Below are 19,051 nucleotides of genomic sequence, written 5' to 3'. Positions count from 1 at the left end.
CCCCCCCGTGTGTCCATGAGAGATCCCTGTTCGTGGGTGGGGGCTGGAGAAGGCTGCTGCCTATTCCTTGGACAGTAAGCGTGACTAACAAGCAAGCACCAGATCGCGTAACACCAGACATGGCATTGGGAAACCACAAGTCTCTCTCTCTCTCACTTTCGAATAACAAGAGTGGGAAGGGACCTTGGAGGTCTTCTAGTCCAGCCATCTCCTGCTCAAGCAGGAGACCCTCTGCCATTTCAGACAAATGAAATCTCTTCTTAAAAATTTGGAGCGCCCACAACTTCTGAAGGCAAGTCATTGCGATGGTCAATTGTCCTCCCTGTTAATACATTCCTCTTTATTTCCAGGTTGAATCTCTCCTTGGTCAGTTTCCATCCATTCTTCCTTCTCTGGCCTTCGGGGGCTTTGGAGAATATCTTGACCCCTTCCTCCTCTCTGGGGCAGCCCCTCAAGTATTGGAAGGCTCCTGTCTCCCCTGGTCCTTCTCTCCCCTTCCATGCTCACTCCCTCCAGCTGCTCATTGTATGTTTGAGTCTCCAGTCCCCTCATCATCCTGGTTGCTCTTCTGCACACCCTTTCTAGAGCCTCAACGTCTTTTTTACATCATAGCGACTAAAACTGGATGCCGTATTGCTGGCGTGGCGTTACCAGGGCATTTATTTGGCCACGCCAAACGGAGGAGTTCCCTGGAGAAAGCAATTGTGCTCTGGGGAGTGAGGGGGAAAAGGAAACCGGGCCTCCAATGAAGACGGTGGCCAAGTACCAGGGAAGCCGACACAGGCCGGAGCGGAGAAGGAACTCAAACTCAGTGCAAGAGAAGAAGACATGGAGAAACTGCCTGTCCCAGAGACTGAATGGATAACACACCAGAACAATGTTTCTCAACCTTGGCCACTTGAAGATGTCCGGACTTCAACTCCCAGAATTCCCCAGCCAGCATTCGCTGGCTGGGGAATTCTGGGAGTTGAAGTCCGGACATCTTCAAGTGGCCAAGGTTGAGAAAGACTGCACCAGAATAACAGGAAGGGACCTCAGAGGTCTTCTAGTCCACCTCCCTGCTCAGGCAGGAAACCCTACACCACTTCAGAGAAACGTTTATCCAACCTCTTCTTAAAAACCTTCAGCCTCGGAGCGCTCACAACTTCTGGTGACAAGCGGTTCCAGTGATTAAGCTGCACAGACGGGATTCAGCTATTGATCAGATCGGTTTTATTGATCCTCTGCAGCCCCCCTTTCACATTCCCAGCCATGTGAGGGAGGGGACCCTGGCCCCCTCTTCCCCCAAGGCCCAACCTTTGTCTCAGGAGGCTTCCGGGTTAGCTGGGCAGATTCTCCCGAGGGTCTCTTTGCAAGGTGTCCACCCCCCCGGATTGCAACCTTCCCTGAGCCAGCTGGGCCCCCAGCCGGGTCCATGAAAGGGGCAGAGGGGACCCCTGGGGAACCCAGAGCACGGAGGCCAAAGGATAAGGCAGGAATGGTTGAGCCTCTGAGGGCGAAGCAGCAACTTGGCTTGATGGCCCCAGATCTCTCAAGGCAGCTGGTGCCCACAGCTGCCCGGGCTTGGAGAAGGTCCATCTGTAGGTCCTTGAAGGCCCCGTTCGAGGTCAGGCACAGCTGGTGATTTTCTCAGATACCCGGCTGGGCACGGAGCCTTCCCCAGTCTTTGCTTTCATCATTGGGGGTGGGGGAAGGGTGGGGCTGGGGGCACTTATGAACCCCGAAGGTGGGACGAAGCCCAGAGGGTGACCCCACCCCCACCCCCTCGGCCCACCCACTGCCCCGGCATCTCTCCGGCCAGCCTTCCCGGAGACGCTACAGCTGGCCCTGGGAATATTCCCGGGTGAACTTCGCGTGGAACTGGCTCAGCTTCTGCAGGAGGATCTCCAGCTTCTCCTCCGGAGGCAAGATGGTCATTCTGGGATGGAGAGAGCGAGAAGAGAGTGTGTGAGAAAGGAAGGAAGGAAGAAGAAAAAAAGGAGGGAAGAACAAAGGAAGGAAAAGGAAGGGAATGAGGAAGGAAGGAAAGGAGGGAGGGAGGAAGGAAGGGAGGGAGGAAAAAAGAACAAGGGGGAGAGAGGGAGGGAGGAAGGAAAGAAGGAAGGAAGGGGAAGGGAAGGAAGAAAAAAGAAGGAAGGGAGGAAGGAAAGGAAGAAGGGAGGGAAAAGAACAGAGGGAGAGAGGGAGGGAGGAAGGAAAGAGGGAAGGAAGGAAAAAGAAGGGAGGAGGGAAGGAAGGAAGGTTACAAGTAGTCCTCCACTTATAACCAGTCATGTGGTGACCCTGTGAAGTTAGGGCAGGGGAGGGCGGGGGGGGGGGCTTACCTGAAGTGGAAGGTGCCTTCTCTCTGGCCGAAGCCGCTACCGGGCACCACGCAGATGCCCGTCTCCTCCAGCAGCCGGAGACAGAAGAACATGTCGGGCGCCTGGCCCTGGGCCTGCAGGAGGACGTGGGGGGGGGGAGGGGGGTCAGCCTGGCTTTGCTCTCAGCCCCTTTGCTTCTCCGGTCTCTTTTGACGGCCCAAGCATTGGAAGGGGGGGGAAGGGGCCCGGGGGGCTCGTGGGGGAGACCCAAAGCCTCCGCAGGGGAGTCAAAAGGCTGCTTAAGGCAACCTGAGTCTGCATCATTTGCATACTTTCCCCCCATCACCTGGCTCCGCATTTGACCCTCCCGCCTCGGAAGGAGGGAAGGCTGAGCCAGTCAGGATCGAACTGCTGACAGTGGGCAGCCAGGCTGCAATGCTGCTCTCTAAGCACTGGGCCCCCAAGTCAAGAGGGTGGGAAAGCCCCACAGCCTTGAAGGCCCCTCCCCTTCTACCACTCAGGCAGCAGCCATCTTGACTTTTCTGACCTTCCCCTGGCCGGCCCTTGTCCCCCTTCCTTCTCCCCCTGAGGAGAAGATGGGCCCCGCCTGTCCTCCCCTCCCTCCCTCCTTCCCTCCCTCCCTCATTCTTCCAGGTCCTTCCCCATCCGTGCAAGGGAGCCCCTCCTCGCTGGGGACCCCACACAACCCCCCGGCTCCTGCAGGCTGCCCCCCCTCTGCGAACGCCAGAGCCACAGGTGCCCACCTTACCTGAGCCTCCTGCACGGCCCGGAGGGGCAGCTCGATCCGGGGAAAGGCGTACATGGCCCCCTGCACCGGGTTGCAATGGATCCCGGGCGCCCGGTTGAAGATCTCCTCGGTCAGCCGGGCCTTCCTGGCCAGAGCGCCCAGCACAGCCGCCTTTTCCTGGACAGGTGAGGGCGCAGAATCGCTCTTAGATCAACCGCCAGGCGGGTCTTTAATGCCCACAGCCATCCCCCCCACACACACACAGATGGGATTCAGAGGCTGAGAAGCCCCCGCTTAGCTTCGCGTGTTCTGGGACCCCCACTACGGGAAGCCTAATCGGCTCAACTAGGGGTGTCCAGTCTTGCAGTTTTAGGAGTTGTGGCCTTCATCTCCTAGAATTGCCCAGCCAGCACTGATGATGTAACCTAGCTGGGTGATGAAACGTCTGCAAGAAAATAACCAAGCTCAGAGAGCACCAAGGACCCCAAAGTTACCATCTTCGTCCTCCTCCTCCTCCTCTCTCCTCCTCCTCCTCTCCCTTCTAGAACTGATGATGTTACCTAGCTGGGTAATGAAACATCTCCAAGAAAACCCAGGCAGGCCTGGAGGCTCTGAAGCCCCCCAGCCCCCTCTTCCTCCTCCCATATTCCCCTCATCCTTTTTCATGCCTGCATTTAGCTAATTTCTCAGGCCGCCCTTCACACCATCAGCTCTGGACGAGACATTTGGCAAAAAAGAACCCAAATTAAGTCTGCAAAATTAACGGCCAGAGGGGAGGCGCCAAGACCTCCTGGATGGCCCCCCCCCCGTCCTGCTGGGCCGTTTCTGGGCAAAATGTTCTGATTTCTCCCTTTGGCCTTAAATGACTCAACGGCAGGGATCCAAGCCTTTTTTTGGGTGGGGGTGGGGGAGGATGACACGCAGTGCAGAAGGAGAATCTGTTGCATCCTCAGCAAGAAAGGGGCCAAGCTTCACAGTCGCAGTGGCCATCTTGACTTTTTTGCCCTTTCCCGCGGCTGGGGATGCCGGGAGGGGACTCAAGGCCAAAACGGAAGCTTTTCCACGGGGGCTTCCCTCGGCCTTGGCCCCTCCAGGTGAAAATAGGCCCTGGTTCAAAGAAAAATTCAAATCTCACGCTCTGCATTATACAGCATATGATCCTCAACTTACGACGGTTCACTTAGTGACCATTCGAAATTACAACCTCACTGAAAACAGTGACCTATGACCATTTTGCACACTTACGACCGTTGCAGCTTCTCCATGGTCACGTGATCGAAACTCAGCAGCTTAGCAACTGACTTGTACTTATGACGGTCGCAGTGTCCTGGGGTCACGTGATCCCCTTTTGCAACTGCCTGACAAGCAAAGTCAATAGGGAAGCCAGATTCACTTAACAACCGTGTCACTAACTTGACCGCTGCAGTGATTCACTTAACAACAGTGGCCAGAAAGGTCATAGAGGCAAAAAACAGATCAAATGTCTCACTTAGAGACATAAATTTTCAGCTCAATTGTGGTCATAAGTCAAGGACTCTCTGTATATGCCACTATCTCCACTCTCATGTCCTCTAGATCTGTGGGATAACAACGCCCACAATCCTCAGACGGTGCTAGATGGGCATGATGGGTATTGTAGTAGTTCAGAGATCTGGACTCAGGAAGTCCAATATCAAACACAAAATACAGGCAGTCCTCAACTTATGACCACAACTGGAATCAAAATTTCCATGGCTAAGCGAGGCGGTCGTTAAACAAGCACACAATTTTATGATTTTTTTTTGGGGGGGGGGTTAAGCCAATCGCGAATGGCGTTGCTTGTCCAGAGTCAGCTTGGGGTGGGGGGAACGGCCATCACGTGACCCGCAACTTCTATAAACACCTGTCAGTTTGTCATGGTGATTCTGTGGGTGCTGCGACGGTCATACATGCAAGGACTTGAGCCACTTTTTTTCAGAGCTATTGAACAGCCGTTAAACGAATCATTGTAAGTTGAGGACTACCTTCGTGGCATCCAGCAGATGTTCTGGATTTTTTTACCATCTTAATGCAACCAATTCCTTGGCATCATTAAGAGATGGGGGGCCCCCACTGTTCCCCCACCCACCCCATTTGCCCCCCCCCCCGCCCCTTCTGAACTCACCTGGCTGAAGCGCTGGTAGGAGGGGTCTCCTGGCTGGGGCCGGTTGACCACGGCGTCCAGGAGAATCTGGCCAGTCACAGGTGGGCATAAGCGGACGGAGACCAGTTTGGTCAGCTGCTGCTGGACTTCAGGGTCCATGTTAATGACTTCCATGTAACCTCCACGGAAACCACACCTGGCCAGGTACAGATTAACAGAGTTGGAAGGGACCTTGGAGATCATCTAGTCCAACCCCTCCCTCCCCTCAACCAAGCAGGAGACCCCACTCCGTTTCTGACAGATGGAAGCCCAGCCTCCTCTTGAGGAGAAGCCAAATGTATTCACAAAGGGGGGGGGGGAAACCAAGACAGTCCAGTTGCCTTTTGGAAAAAACCCCTTTGGGTTCAACCGTGGCCTGGAGGGCGGAGAAGCTCCACGCACCTCCAGAAGCCAACCAGCCCCTGCTACTCACTCGCCCATGAAGCCCTTGGAGATGGAGTGGAAGGAGGCCAGCTCCACCGCTTCCGAGTACTTGGGACCCATTTCGAAAAGGACCTTCTTGAAGGAGTGGAACTGGGAGCCCTCCGCGTAGACGTTGTCCTGGTACACCTGGGGGTGGGGGGGGGGGGGAAACCCAGGGGTGAAATCCAGCAGGTTCTGGAGAACCGCTAGTGGAAGTTCTGAGCAGTTCTGGAGAACCAGCAAATGCCACCTGTGGCTGGTCCCCACCAGTGGGGAGGGAATGGGGGTTTTGCAGTAGCCTTCCCCTGCCACGCCCACCAAGCCACGCCCAAGCCACGCCCACCAAGCCACCCACCCCAAGCCACACACCACCAAGCCACGCCCACCAAGCCACACCCACCAAGCCACACCCACAGAACCAGCCGGGGGGGGGGAATTGAATCCCACCACTGGAAAAACGCAGGTGTGGTTCGGAGGCAGCAGGGAAATCTCATCTGGAGAACCCACTTCAGTCCCAGACTTTTTCCAGATGTTTTCAGCTGGAATCTCCTGATCCCTGACTGGGCTGACTGGATCTGCTGGGAGTCTGAGTGGGAATGGGGGGGGGCAGAAGCCTCATGGAGACTCTGCACCTGCTTCTCCTCCTCCTCCTCCTGGCCCAAAGGCCCCACCCTGCACAGGGAAGGGTTTTTGGGGGGGGATGGCTCAGTTTTGGGGGGCAGGAGAGACGTTTTACCTCGTCGGCCATGAGGAAGAGGCCTTCTTCCCAAGCGAAGTGGATGACCTCCTCGATGCATTTGCGGCTTTGGACTTGACCTGCGGGGAGGGACTGGCTGAAGCAGGGCCTCTGCACGAAGGACTCCGGACCTCAGGAAGGGAGAAGGGAAAGGACCCCCCCCCCCCCAGAAATCAGCCTCAGCCCAGCGCTGAGTCCGCGGAAGGAAGGCCTGTCCCCCAAAAAGGAGAATGGGGTGATTTTCTTGTAGACGTTTCGTGACCAGACTAGGTAACATCATCAATGCTAGAAGGGGGGGTGGAGTTTGCAAAGGAGGAGGACTGTGGGGTCCTTGGAGTTTTCTGAGCTTGGTGGTTTTCTTGTAGAAGTTTAATTACCCATCTAGTAACATCATCAGTGCTAGAGGGGAATGGAGTTTGCAGGGAGGAGGAGGAGGAGGAGGAGGAGGAGGAAGGGGGAGGAGAAGGAGGAGGAGAGGGGAGGAGGAGGAGGAAGACTGTGGGGTTCTTGGTGCTCTCTGAGCTTGGTGGCTTCCTTACAGACGTTTCATGACCCGACTAGGGAACATCATCAGTGCTAGTTGGGTTTGTAAAGAGGAGGCGGGAGAAGAATTCTGCCGTCTTTGATGCTCTCTGAGCTTGGGGGTTTTGTTACAGGCATTTCATCACCCATCTAAGGAACGCCATCAGAGCCAGCGGGAAGACCTTCAGGATCCCCACTGATGACGTCACCTAAACCTCCAAACCCCGAGAAGCTGCCAGGGACCCCCCGAAGGCCTCTTCCACCAGCGGGCGCCCTGCCTCCTCCAGAGCTTCCCAGGGGTGGCAGCAGCTCCTGGGTGACCTTGGAGGGTTCTGTTTTTTTAATGCCTGACTTCCCAACCAGCCTTTGATAAGGTTCCCTTGAAGGACCCCGGAGTCCACTTGGCGCAGGGGTTGTTTACACAAGTCCTCCGTGCTGGATTTGGACTCCCCTCCTGGTCCTTCTCCGTCTCACCCGAGGGCAGAGGAGCAGAGGGGCTGCCAACTGCCCCCCCCCTTCCCTTCCCTTCCAGGACAACCAACAAGGGTGTTGCTGACAGGGGTGGGGAGGGCGCTTGTGAAGGAAGCGGGGAGGAAGAACTGGGCCAGGATGGTGCTCTTTAGGGCTCGGATGTCACTCAATGTAAATCATTCCAAACGACTGTACAAAAAAAATACGATTTTTGTACTAGAAGGCTCCCCCTGAGCCAGTTGTCCCAGCCACAAATGTCCACACTTTCAGTCACAAACTGACTTCCGTGGACCCCACTTCCTCCTTCAGGGGTCCCTGGAGGGGCGGGGAGGCTCCATAAGCCCCTCGTCCCTCTCGTTGCATTTTATACTGTTCCTCTTTTCGTTTCTGACAAATCGCAACTAATAAAAAGAAACAAATATCCAGGAGGGGCCCAGATCTTGCACCATGCTAAGCTTGGTTCCAGGAAGTCCTCAGCTTACGACCACCTTGGGGGCCCAATATTTCTGTTTTTTCCAAGCAAGGCAGCTGTTAAGCAACCTTTGCCCCCGTTTATGACCTTCCTTGCCAAGGTTATTAAGTGAATCGCTGCAGGGGTTTAACTTAGCAACCGGGTCCCTCCACTGATTCGGCTCCTCAGAAGGCTGCAAAAAGAGATCGCGGGATCCCCGGGAGAACCGTCATAAGTACACGCCAGTTGCCAAGCCTCTGCATTCTGACCACAGGGATCCTGCACGGGTCGTAAGTGTGAAAAAACCATCCTGTCACTTTTTTTCAGCACCTGGGACCTTCTGGGCTTTCTCTGAGCAGGAGCCCCTGTTTGGCCGCCCTTGGGGGCTCCCCCTCCCACCCCCTGGAAGCTCCCGGGGTCTCCCTGGACCTCCTGGGAGGAGAAGGAAAGGGGGACTCAAGCCTTCCAGGCAGCCCCCCACCCTTCCTGGGAGGGAGCCTAATTCAGGGGTGTCATTGAGGGGTGCATCAGGGTTGCGTTTGACCCGGGGGAGGGCGGGGGGGGGCATGGCCAGGGGGGTGTAGGCAGCTCGACGTCACTCATGTTGGGGGCACCTGTGCTGGCTAAGGCAGGGCTTCCCTCAGACCCTCCCTCTCCTCTCCTCTCCTCTCCTCTCCTTCCTTCCTTCCTTCCCTCTTCATTCTCCTTTCTTCTTCCTTCCCCTCGTTCCTTCTTTTTCCTTCCTTGCTCTCTTTCCCTCTTTCCTTCTTTTTCCTTCCTTGCTCTCTTTCCCTCGTTCCTTCTTTTTCCTTCCTTGCTCTCTTTCCCTCTTTCCTTCTTTTTCCTTCCTTTCTCTTTCCCTCTTTCCTTCTTTGCTCTCTTTCCCTCTTTCCTTCTTTTTCCTTCCTTGCTCTTTCCCTCTTTCCTTCTTTGCTCTCTTTCCCTCTTTCCTTCTTTTTCCTTCCTTGCTCTTTCCCTCTTTCCTTCTTTGCTCTCTTTCCCTCTTTCCTTCTTTTTCCTTCCTTGCTCTTTCCCTCTTTCCTTCTTTTTCCTTCCTTCCTCTTTCCCTCGTTCCTTCTTTTTCCTTCCTTGCTCTCTTTCCCTCTTTCCTTCTTTTTCCTTCCTTGCTCTCTTTCCCTCGTTCCTTCTTTTTCCTTCCTTGCTCTCTTTCCCTCTTTCCTTCTTTTTCCTTCCTTTCTCTTTCCCTCTTTCCTTCTTTGCTCTCTTTCCCTCTTTCCTTCTTTTTCCTTCCTTGCTCTTTCCCTCTTTCCTTCTTTGCTCTCTTTCCCTCTTTCCTTCTTTTTCCTTCCTTGCTCTTTCCCTCTTTCCTTCTTTGCTCTCTTTCCCTCTTTCCTTCTTTTTCCTTCCTTGCTCTTTCCCTCTTTCCTTCTTTTTCCTTCCTTGCTCTTTCCCTCGTTCCTTCTTTTTCCTTCCTTGCTCTCTTTCCCTCTTTCCTTCTTTTTCCTTCCTTTCTCTTTCCCTCTTTCCTTCTTTGCTCTCTTTCCCTCTTTCCTTCTTTTTCCTTCCTTTCTCTTTCCCTCTTTCCTTCTTTGCTCTCTTTCCCTCTTTCCTTCTTTTTCCTTCCTTTCTCTTTCCCTCTTTCCTTCTTTGCTCTCTTTCCCTCTTTCCTTCTTTTTCCTTCCTTGCTCTTTCCCTCTTTCCTTCTTTGCTCTCTTTCCCTCTTTCCTTCTTTTTCCTTCCTTGCTCTTTCCCTCTTTCCTTCTTTTTCCTTCCTTGCTCTTTCCCTCGTTCCTTCTTTTTCCTTCCTTTCTCTTTCCCTCTTTCCTTCTTTGCTCTCTTTCCCTCTTTCCTTCTTTTTCCTTCCTTTCTCTTTCCCTCTTTCCTTCCTTGCTCTCTTTCCCTCTTTCCTTCTTTTTCCTTCCTTTCTCTTTCCCTCTTTCCTTCTTTGCTCTCTTTCCCTCTTTCCTTCTTTTTCCTTCCTTGCTCTTTCCCTCTTTCCTTCTTTGCTCTCTTTCCCTCTTTCCTTCTTTTTCCTTCCTTGCTCTTTCCCTCTTTCCTTCTTTTTCCTTCCTTGCTCTTTCCCTCGTTCCTTCTTTTTCCTTCCTTGCTCTCTTTCCCTCTTTCCTTCTTTTTCCTTCCTTGCTCTCTTTCCCTCGTTCCTTCTTTTTCCTTCCTTGCTCTCTTTCCCTCTTTCCTTCTTTTTCCTTCCTTTCTCTTTCCCTCTTTCCTTCTTTGCTCTCTTTCCCTCTTTCCTTCTTTTCCTTCCTTGCTCTTTCCCTCTTTCCTTCTTTGCTCTCTTTCCCTCTTTCCTTCTTTTTCCTTCCTTGCTCTTTCCCTCTTTCCTTCTTTGCTCTCTTTCCCTCTTTCCTTCTTTTTCCTTCCTTGCTCTTTCCCTCTTTCCTTCTTTGCTCTCTTTCCCTCGTTCCTTCTTTTTCCTTCCTTGCTCTTTCCCTCGTTCCTTCTTTTTCCTTCCTTGCTCTCTTTCCCTCTTTCCTTCTTTTTCCTTCCTTGCTCTCTTTCCCTCGTTCCTTCTTTTTCCTTCCTTGCTCTCTTTCCCTCTTTCCTTCTTTTTCCTTCCTTTCTCTTTCCCTCTTTCCTTCTTTGCTCTCTTTCCCTCTTTCCTTCTTTGCTCTCTTTCCCTCTTTCCTTCTTTGCTCTCTTTCCCTCTTTCCTTCTTTTTCCTTCCTTGCTCTTTCCCTCTTTCCTTCTTTGCTCTCTTTCCCTCGTTCCTTCTTTTTCCTTCCTTGCTCTCTTTCCCTCTTTCCTTCTTTTTCCTTCCTTGCTCTTTCCCTCGTTCCTTCTTTTTCCTTCCTTGCTCTCTTTCCCTCTTTCCTTCTTTTTCCTTCCTTGCTCTCTTTCCCTCGTTCCTTCTTTTTCCTTCCTTGCTCTCTTTCCCTCTTTCCTTCTTTTTCCTTCCTTTCTCTTTCCCTCTTTCCTTCTTTGCTCTCTTTCCCTCTTTCCTTCTTTTTCCTTCCTTGCTCTTTCCCTCTTTCCTTCTTTGCTCTCTTTCCCTCTTTCCTTCTTTTTCCTTCCTTGCTCTTTCCCTCTTTCCTTCTTTGCTCTCTTTCCCTCGTTCCTTCTTTTTCCTTCCTTGCTCTCTTCCCCTCTTTCCTTCTTTTCCTTTGTCTTTCTTCGTCATTCCCTTCCTCCTTCCCTGCCCCTTCTTGCATGCTCAAAAGCCAAAAGGGAAACATTTCCCCTTTCGCTTTCTTTTCAGTTTCTTCTGCCCTGGAAAACGGCGCTTGGGCAGAGGGGCAGGTGCGCAAGCCCCATTGTTGCTGGCAGAGGCCGCGTGGGCCGGTCCTTTGGTGCCTCCAGGGCCAGATCTAAGCATCCCACGAACTGCGTCGGCCTTCAGGCCTTGAGTTCGACACCCCTGGTCTAATCCCAGCCTAAGCTCTTCCTAGCAATGATGACTTCTGCGGGAGACAGGAACCCTACAGGTCAGGGGCTCCTCAGAGGCCGAGGACTCTTGGACCACAGACAGGTGCCCCTTCCGGGGAGAAACGGTGCCCACGGGGGCCACACTTATGGGAAAGGGCCTCCCAGGTCCCTCCAACAAGGCCTGGCCAAGGCTGCCCCCGAGTCCCTGGAGGAGGCCCTCCCAGGAGAGCTTTCTTCTTCGGAAGAACCTTTGGCCGAAGCCCACCTGCTCCTTTCCCAGAAAGGGGGACCTCACGAGGGGCTTGGCACCGTCTGCGCTGTCTTAAGAGGCCCCTCCGGAGCTGCCTGGCACTGGGGCCACCATACCTGTAGGGTTGCCCGGGTTGATGACGCAGAGAACCCGCGGCCGGCAACGCCTCCGCGCCTGGCCCAGCGCCCTCCGCAGCTCCTCAATGCTCAGAGCCCAGCAATGGTCCTCGTCCAGGTAGTAGTTGATCTGCTGCGCGTTGAGTTCCGCCAGGGTGGCTGAGTAGAGCGGGTATTGGGGGATGGGAATCATCACGCCTGTCCGGGAAGACCCCTCCCCTGAGACCAGCAGCTTCAGGACCGCCTGAGGAAGGAAGCCAGAGGGGGTTAGCCCCACCAGGAGCGGCTCAGAAAGGTTGCGGCATTGGGGTTTATGTAGTCCAACAAAGAAAGGAACTAAGGGGGACGTAGTAGCAGTGCTCCAGTATTTGAGGGGCTGCCCCAAAGAAGATGGGGGGTCAGCCTGTTCTCCAAAGCCCCCGAGGGCAGGACAAGAAACGACGGGTGGAAACTCATCAAGGAGAGAAGCAACATAGAACTAAGGAGAAACTTCCTAACAGGGAGGACAATTAACCAGTGGAACAGCCTGCCACCAGAAGTTGTAGGTGCTCCATCACTGGAGGGTTTCAAGAAGAGACTCCAGAGCAGAAGAAGCTTCTTGGATGAGAAGCGAAACACCTTCAAAGAAAACCCAGAAAGTCCAGTTGCCTTTTGAGATAAAAAAAAAAGGCCCTTTGGGAGAACCAGGACCGGGATGGCTGAGAATTCCCACTGGCTTCCCCACTGTTTTTAATTGCCAGAAGGCTGCCCCTACAACCGTCATAAAATGGAAAAGGAAGGGGAGGCATTCTGGTGCCATTCAAGGCGGGCAGACAGTCATGGCAACCCCTCCCGGCTGAGCAGCTCTCAGTCCCCCACCTGCTCGGGGGTCCTGGGCAAGGCCGTCTCCCTCCCTTGGCTGCCCCACTTCTGCCAGGAGACGGAGGGTGCCAGGAATAAGGACAAAAGGGAGCTTTGTGTAGTTGGTGCCATGCCTGGCGCTGCCCCCGGCGAGGCGAGCTGCAAAGGGGTTCTGCCAGGGGAGGGCATTGGAGGGGGGCTAGCGGGAGGCCCCGTGACTCAAGAGGAGGAGGAGGAGGAGGGGTTGCAATTCTGGATTGTAATTCTATTACGCCTGCCAGTCCCAGCACTGATGAGGTTACCCAGCTGGATCACCGAACTGAGTGCCCCCCTCCCCTCCCAGAAATCTTTCTTCCCTTCCATCCTTTGGCGCCCTCTGAATTCAGCCGCCCCCCCCCCCCCCGCTTTCCCCAGTGGCTCCCCAGGGCCTGGCTTCCTTACCACAACGGCGCTGCTGGCCCCCGTGGAGAGGTAGATGTTCTGTGGGTCAGAGGGTATTCCCCCATCTCGGCACTGGATGAAGGCCGCCACATCCTGACGGATGAGTTCAATCCCAGGACTGGCACTGTAGGCCCCTGAAGGGGGGCGGGGGGTGGGGAGAAGGAAGGAAGAGAAAATGGGTGGGGGGCGAGGAGGAGGAGGAGGACTTGGCTCTGGTCTTGGGGGGGGGGGCAAAGGGGTTTAATGAGAGGAAGGGGCGTTTGCATCAGGGTTAGCCCATATTTGATGGGCAACTTTATGTGGGGGTGTGTGCAAAAGGGGGGCAGGAATGTATTATTTTATTTTATTTATGCAATTTATAGCCCCCCCCCCATTTATCTCAAGGGAATTTTGAGGGCCTATAGATTTTATAAAACGGGGGGGGGGGGACACACTCAAATGCCATGCTGTCACCCTGGAGCAATCGGCGGGATCCCACGCGATGCATACGGGGGTCCCACACCCCCTCCTCGCCCCTCTTCAGGCACCTTGCAAAGGGGGCATCCCAAGGCTTGGGGGGTCAATCCAAGCGCCTCCCCCCCCCCGCAGGAATGCAGGAGATGCTTAATCCGGAGCTCCCCAAGAGGGTCCCCCACAACCAGTTGCTTTGACTGCCCCCCTCCCCTTTGCAGGATTGGCCCTCCGTATAGAGGGGCCAGGGGAAGCCCCCTCCCCATCTTTGCTCCAGGTCAGGGTTAGGGTTACCCCACCCCACCGGGAGGGATGTCCAGACACTCACCAATGCTCTGCCCTCCGCAGGCGGCCAGGAGTCTCTGAGCTTTCTGCTTCGCATCTTCAGGGATATCGGGGGAATTCAGGAGGTCAGGATACATGCAGAGGGCGCTGACCTGTTGGGGGGGGGAGGAATTAGGGTGATGCTGCAGCCCCCCACCCACTTCCCACCCACCCCCCAGATCTCCCACTCGAGCTGCTTGTAGGCTTTCTGCCCATGCTCAGAGTCCCTCTGTTTTTGGTTCTGTTCTCCCAGGTACCCAGTTGGTCTGGGTGAGCGTGGGGGCGCTGAGAAATGGGGCTGGGCCTTAGCAGGGGAGGCTCCCCACTCCTCCTCCCCCCTCCCTGCCTGGGCATACCTGGCGCAGGAAAGTGATGGGCTTCTGCCCCATAGCTTGGGCATCCCCAATGTTGGCTGCAATCACTTCGGTGAAGGGTTTCTCCACCCCCTGCAAGGGAGAGATCAAGACGGGGGAGTTGAGATTCAGACTCAGATTCATTCTTCTATTGTCCTTTTCCTCTGCAGGCGGTCCTCAATTTACAACAGTTTATTTAGTTTATTTAGTTACAACGGCATTTGAAAAAAAGTGACTTATAGCACTGACCGCTCTCCAGCCCCCTCTAAGCGCTTACAAAAATACCAGCCCCCAACAATCTGCCTCCCCATTTTACCCACCTCAGAAGGACGAGTCAACCTGGAGCCAGTCAGGATTGAACTGCTGGCTGTGGGCAGAGTTTATTTATTTATTTATTATTTATTTGTTAAATTTCTAGGCCGCCCAATCCCGGAGGACTCCAGGCGGCTTACAAAGAAAGAAAGAAAAGAAAAGAAAGAAAAGAAAAAAGAAGAAGAAGAAGAAGAAGAAGGAAAAAAAGAAAAGAAAGAAAAGAAAAAGAAAGAAGAAGAAGAAGAGAAGAAGAAGAAGAAGAAGAAGAAGAAGAGAAGAAAAAAGAAAAGTATTAACCTGTAATACTGCATTGTAATCACTGCATGACCACAACGTATGACCATTTTTCACACTTATGACCGTGGCAGCATCCCTGCGGTCGCGGGGTCAGAATCCAGACATTTGGCCACTGACTCATATTTATGACGGTTCTCGTGTCCCGGCATCACAGGATCCATTCTTGTCACCGTCTGACAAGCAAAGGTCATTGGGAAAAGCCGGCTTCACGTAGCGACTGTGTTACTCACCTAACGACCGCCGTGATTCTGTGGCAAGAAAGGTGGTAAAATGGCCTGGAACTCACTTAACAACCGTCTCGCTTAGCGACAGAAAGCGTGGGCTCAATTGTGGTCTTAACTCGGGGTCTACCTACAAGAGGGGATTCCAGTTTTGCTGGCTGGGGAATTCTGGGAGTTGAAGTCCAAGAGTCTTAAAGGGGCCAAGGTTGGGCCCCCCGTGATCTAAGGCAGTGGTCTCCAACCTTGGCAACTTTAAGACTTGTGGACCGTTTGTCTGAAGTTGTGTAGGGTCTCCTGCTTGAGCAGAGGGCTGGACTAGAGTAGAATCGCAGAGTTGGAAGGGCCCTTGGAGGTCTTCTAGTCCAACCCCCTGCTCTGGCAGGAAACCCTACACCACTTCAGACAAATGGCTGCCCAATCTCTTCTTAAAACCCTCTGGCGTTGGGGCATTCACAACTTCTGGTGTGTTCCAAGCTGTTCCACTGGTTAATTGTTCTAACTGTCAGGAAATTCCTCCTCAGTTCTAGGCTGCTTCTCTCCTTGATTACCAATATCAATCAGAATAGAGCTGGAAGGGCCCTTGGAGGTCCTCTAGTCCAACCCCCTGCCTAGGCAAGAAACCCTAAACCGTTTCAGACAAATGGCTATCCAACATCTTCTTAAAGAATTCCAATGTTGGGGCATTCACAACTTCTGGTGTGTTCCAAGCTGTTCCACTGGTTAATTGTCCTCACTGTCAGGAAATTCCTCCTCCGTTCTAAGTTGCTTCTCTCCTTGATTACCAATATCAATCAGAGTAGAGCTGGAAGGGCCCTTGGAGGTCCTCTAGTCCAACCCCCTGCTCAAGCAGGAGACCTTACACCATTCCAGCCAAGTCTTTTTAAAACCATCCAGTGGTGCATCGCCCACAACATCTGGAGGCAAGTTGTTCCCCTGGTTGATTGTCTTCCCCATCCGGAAATTTCTCTTCGGTTCTAAGGTTGCTTCTCTCGTTGGTTAGTTTCCATCCAAGGTCCCTTCCAGCTCTGTTCCGTTTGAAGCCCCAGAGGAAGACTGCCCTTCCTTCCTTCCTCCCAGAGGGCCTCTTCTCTGCTGGCGTCCCATAACCTGAGAGCGTCTTCATGCCTTGCATGGCACAACCTCCCCGTCCCTTGGCCCAGGTCACGATCCTGGCTTCCTTTGAGACGCTGAGGCCCCTCCTGGGCCTTGGGGGTCCTTCTCCTTTAGCTTTGTCGGTGTGCATCGAGCAGATCCTGCTTTGCAGCTGGTGCTCACTTTACGACCACAACTGACCCTCCAAACATTGATGCTAAGCAAGACAGGTGTTCAGTGGTTTTTTTGTTCCATTTTACAACCTTTCTTGCCACCGTTGTTAAGTGAATCAGGGCAATTGTTGGGTAGTTAAGTGAATCGGGCTTCCCCGTTGACCGTCAGAGGGTCGCGAAAGGGGCTCACGTGACCCCGGGACACTGCGGCCGTCATAAATGTGAGTCAGTTGCCAAGAGTCCCTAAATTTGACCATGTGGCCATAAGGATGCAGAGACGGTTGTCAGTGGGGGAAACGACCGCGAGTCACTTTTTCCAGTGATATATTGTAACTTCCAATGGTCACTGAATGAACTGCTGTAAGTGGAGGACTCCCTGCATTCCAGGACAGTCAGGGGAAAAAACTGCCAGGGTTGAAAGAAGCTGCCCAGAAACACTTGGGATGCATGTAAATTTAATAACTAGGCTAAACTAAATTAAAATTAAACTAAATTGAACACTAAAGAAAAGTAAAACTAAACCGAAGCCAATGAATGAGGAAAAGACCCCACTTTCCAATCTCCAGACTACTCACGAACAGGCAGGTGATCTAGTCAGTTGCCCGGCTTACCTGCATCAGCTCCTTCTTCAGCTGGTTGGCCCGGGCAACGATGGGTCCCCGCACGGCGTACTCCACCATCCGGACATGGGGGTTCATGGACTCCAGGGTCAGGACTCGGTCCTTGGGCATCGTCCGGCCGTCCGCCATGCCCGGCTGCTCCGCCTGCCGCCGCAGCGCCCTGAAAGGCAACGGAGGTTCGGGGCTGAGCAAGGGAGGAGCCAGGCAGAGGGGGCCCCTCACCCGGACCCCGGGGAGCCTGCTGCTCAGGGCGGCCCTGGCCAAGTGGAGCCCCCGCATGAGCCCCAACAGCTGCTGCAGCTGCACGGAGATCCGCTGCTTGGGATCCCGGCTGGGGGAGGGGAAGGCGGGATCCAGTCCACAGGTGGCTAAAGTCTCTCCCTTCCCAAGTGGCTGGGGATTTGGTGGGAGGGGGGGGCTCCAACTCAGCCAAGGGGAGGGGCAGAGGCAGCCCTGTCCTTTCCCAGCCTTGGGCTCAAGGTTCCCCTCCCTCTTGGCCCTCTTCCCTGCCCCACCACGCCCCCCCCCCAGCAAAAGGAGGGACCCACCGGTCTCCCAGGCAAGCCGAGCAGCTGCTCCCACATGGGAAGAGAGGGGAGGGCGCTGCTCCTTTTAACCGGGGTGGAGGTGGGGGGCGGAGGGAAGAGCCTGGCCGGAAGAAAGCAGGGCTTTGTGCAGGCGCCTGAAAAGATTTGTCCCCCACACCGGCCAGACCAACAACGACAACGGGAACAAAGCCAGAACGGGCTGTACCACCGAGGCTCTGCCTGCCAACTGCGGGAAGGATGCCCAGGTGGCAGAGAGGGAGGGAGGGAAAGGCTGGCTGGCTGCCTCGCCCTCACTTGCACCCGGGGGGAAGGGGCAGAGGAGGGATGCCAAGGCTCAGCCACCCGCACCCCCAAAACTGGCTTCCTGGTACTCTAAATCTCCCCCCACCTTAAGAACAAGCGGCATCTGGGCACTGCCAGTTGCTTGCAATGGCTGAACCCATCTTTCCCCCAAGGGTGCGTTTTATTTGTATTTATATATTTTTTGTTCTGCATTGGTTGGATTGGATTGGATTGTACAGAGATTCCTCAATTTGCAACAGTTTAGTGACTATTCAAAGTTACAGCAGCACTGAAAAAAGTGACTTATGAGCAGTTTTCACAGTTACGACCGTTGCACGCGATCAAAATCCAGCCAGTTGGCAACTGACTCACGTTTATGACGGTCGCAATGTCTTGGGACCACGAGCAGATGCCCTGCAGAGGAGCTGAACTCCAACCCCCCCCTCCCAGAATCCCCCCTGGCCTTGCTGGGCTTCTGTGGGGGGGGGCAGATTCCACCCGCAGCCCCTCCTGTGAGGGATGGAGGTCCCAGGGGGGCTTTTCCCAAAAGGCAAGTGGGCTTCCTTGCTTCTCTGAAAAACCTTCGCTTCTCCCCCAAGAAGCTTCCTCAGTTCGTCGTTCAGTTCTCCGTGAACTGAAGAAGTTTCCTGGATGAGAAACGAAACCACTTCGAAAGAAAATCCAGTTTCCCTTGGGAAAAAGCCCCTTCGGGACCACCTGGACGATGGAGAATCTCCAGAGAGACTGGGGGGTGCAAGGCTGCATCTAGAGGCCCCACCTCCCCGTTCTGGTGGACACCCACCTCCCTTGCATCAAACACAGCACGGGATCAATCAGCCAGAAGAGAGCTGGAAGGGACCTTGGAGGTCTTCTAGAGCAGTGTTTCTCAACCTTGGCAACTTGAAGATGTCCGGACTTCAACTCCCAGAATTCCCCAGCAGTGGTTAGGACAGTGTTTCTCAACCTTGTCAACTTGAAGATGTCCGGACTTCAACTCCCAGAATTCCCCAGCAGTGGTTAGGACAGTGTTTCTCAACCTTGTCAACTTGAAGATGTCCGGACTTCAACTCCCAGAATTCCCCAGCCAGCGAATCCTGGCTGGGGAATTCTGGGAGTTGAAGTCCGGACATCTTCAAGTTGACAAGGTTGAGAAACACTGCTCTAGACCAACCCCCTGCTCAATCAGGAGACCCCATACTAAAAAACCCCGTGACGGGGCACCCACAACTTCCAGTGGCAAGCTGTTCCACTGGTGAATTGTCCTCATTATTAAGAAGTTTCTCCTCAATTCCAGTTTGCTTCCCTCCTTGGTCAGTTTCCATCCATTGCTCCTTGTCCTGCCTTCGGGGGCTTTGGGGAAGAGTTTGGGGCAGCCCCTCAAATATTGGAATATTTCTATCCTGGAATATTTCCTTTCTCCAAAGTAGGCATACCAGGTTCCTGCAATTTCGTATGCTTTTGTCTCCAGGCCTTTAATCGTCTTAGTTGCTCTTCTCTGAGTTCCAGCCCCACTAAGAACTGAGTATATGTTGTGTGTTTTTTTAACCTCTTTGTTTGTATTTTAAATTTTCT

At 53.8% G+C, this 19,051-nt stretch overlaps 1 protein-coding gene across 3 annotated transcripts in view; it reads right to left on the bottom strand.

Moving 5' to 3' along the window:
• Nucleotides 1-1,189: 1,189 nt before the first annotated feature.
• Nucleotides 1,190-19,051, bottom strand: part of GPT (glutamic--pyruvic transaminase) — a 34,227-nt gene continuing 16,365 nt past the window's right edge. For all 3 annotated transcript variants that reach the window (XM_032223426.1, XM_032223425.1, XM_032223427.1), the window contains exons 2-12: nucleotides 16,641-16,809; nucleotides 13,938-14,027; nucleotides 13,586-13,694; nucleotides 12,808-12,941; nucleotides 11,527-11,770; nucleotides 6,372-6,451; nucleotides 5,646-5,782; nucleotides 5,195-5,369; nucleotides 3,073-3,228; nucleotides 2,325-2,437; nucleotides 1,190-1,918 (exon numbers count right to left, since the gene is read on the bottom strand). In XM_032223426.1, the coding sequence (XP_032079317.1) occupies nucleotides 1,816-1,918; nucleotides 2,325-2,437; nucleotides 3,073-3,228; nucleotides 5,195-5,369; nucleotides 5,646-5,782; nucleotides 6,372-6,451; nucleotides 11,527-11,770; nucleotides 12,808-12,941; nucleotides 13,586-13,694; nucleotides 13,938-14,027; nucleotides 16,641-16,809 (1,510 nt within the window). In that variant the 3' untranslated portion in view covers nucleotides 1,190-1,815. The remainder of the gene's footprint in view (nucleotides 1,919-2,324; nucleotides 2,438-3,072; nucleotides 3,229-5,194; nucleotides 5,370-5,645; nucleotides 5,783-6,371; nucleotides 6,452-11,526; nucleotides 11,771-12,807; nucleotides 12,942-13,585; nucleotides 13,695-13,937; nucleotides 14,028-16,640; nucleotides 16,810-19,051) is intronic.

The sequence above is a fragment of the Thamnophis elegans genome, chromosome 8, assembly GCF_009769535.1.
Source record: "Thamnophis elegans isolate rThaEle1 chromosome 8, rThaEle1.pri, whole genome shotgun sequence".
In the NCBI taxonomy this organism is placed as follows: Eukaryota; Metazoa; Chordata; class Lepidosauria; order Squamata; family Colubridae; genus Thamnophis; species Thamnophis elegans.
The sequence above is the reverse complement of the archived record's forward strand: the minus strand, read 5'-3'. Positions and strand labels throughout refer to the sequence as shown.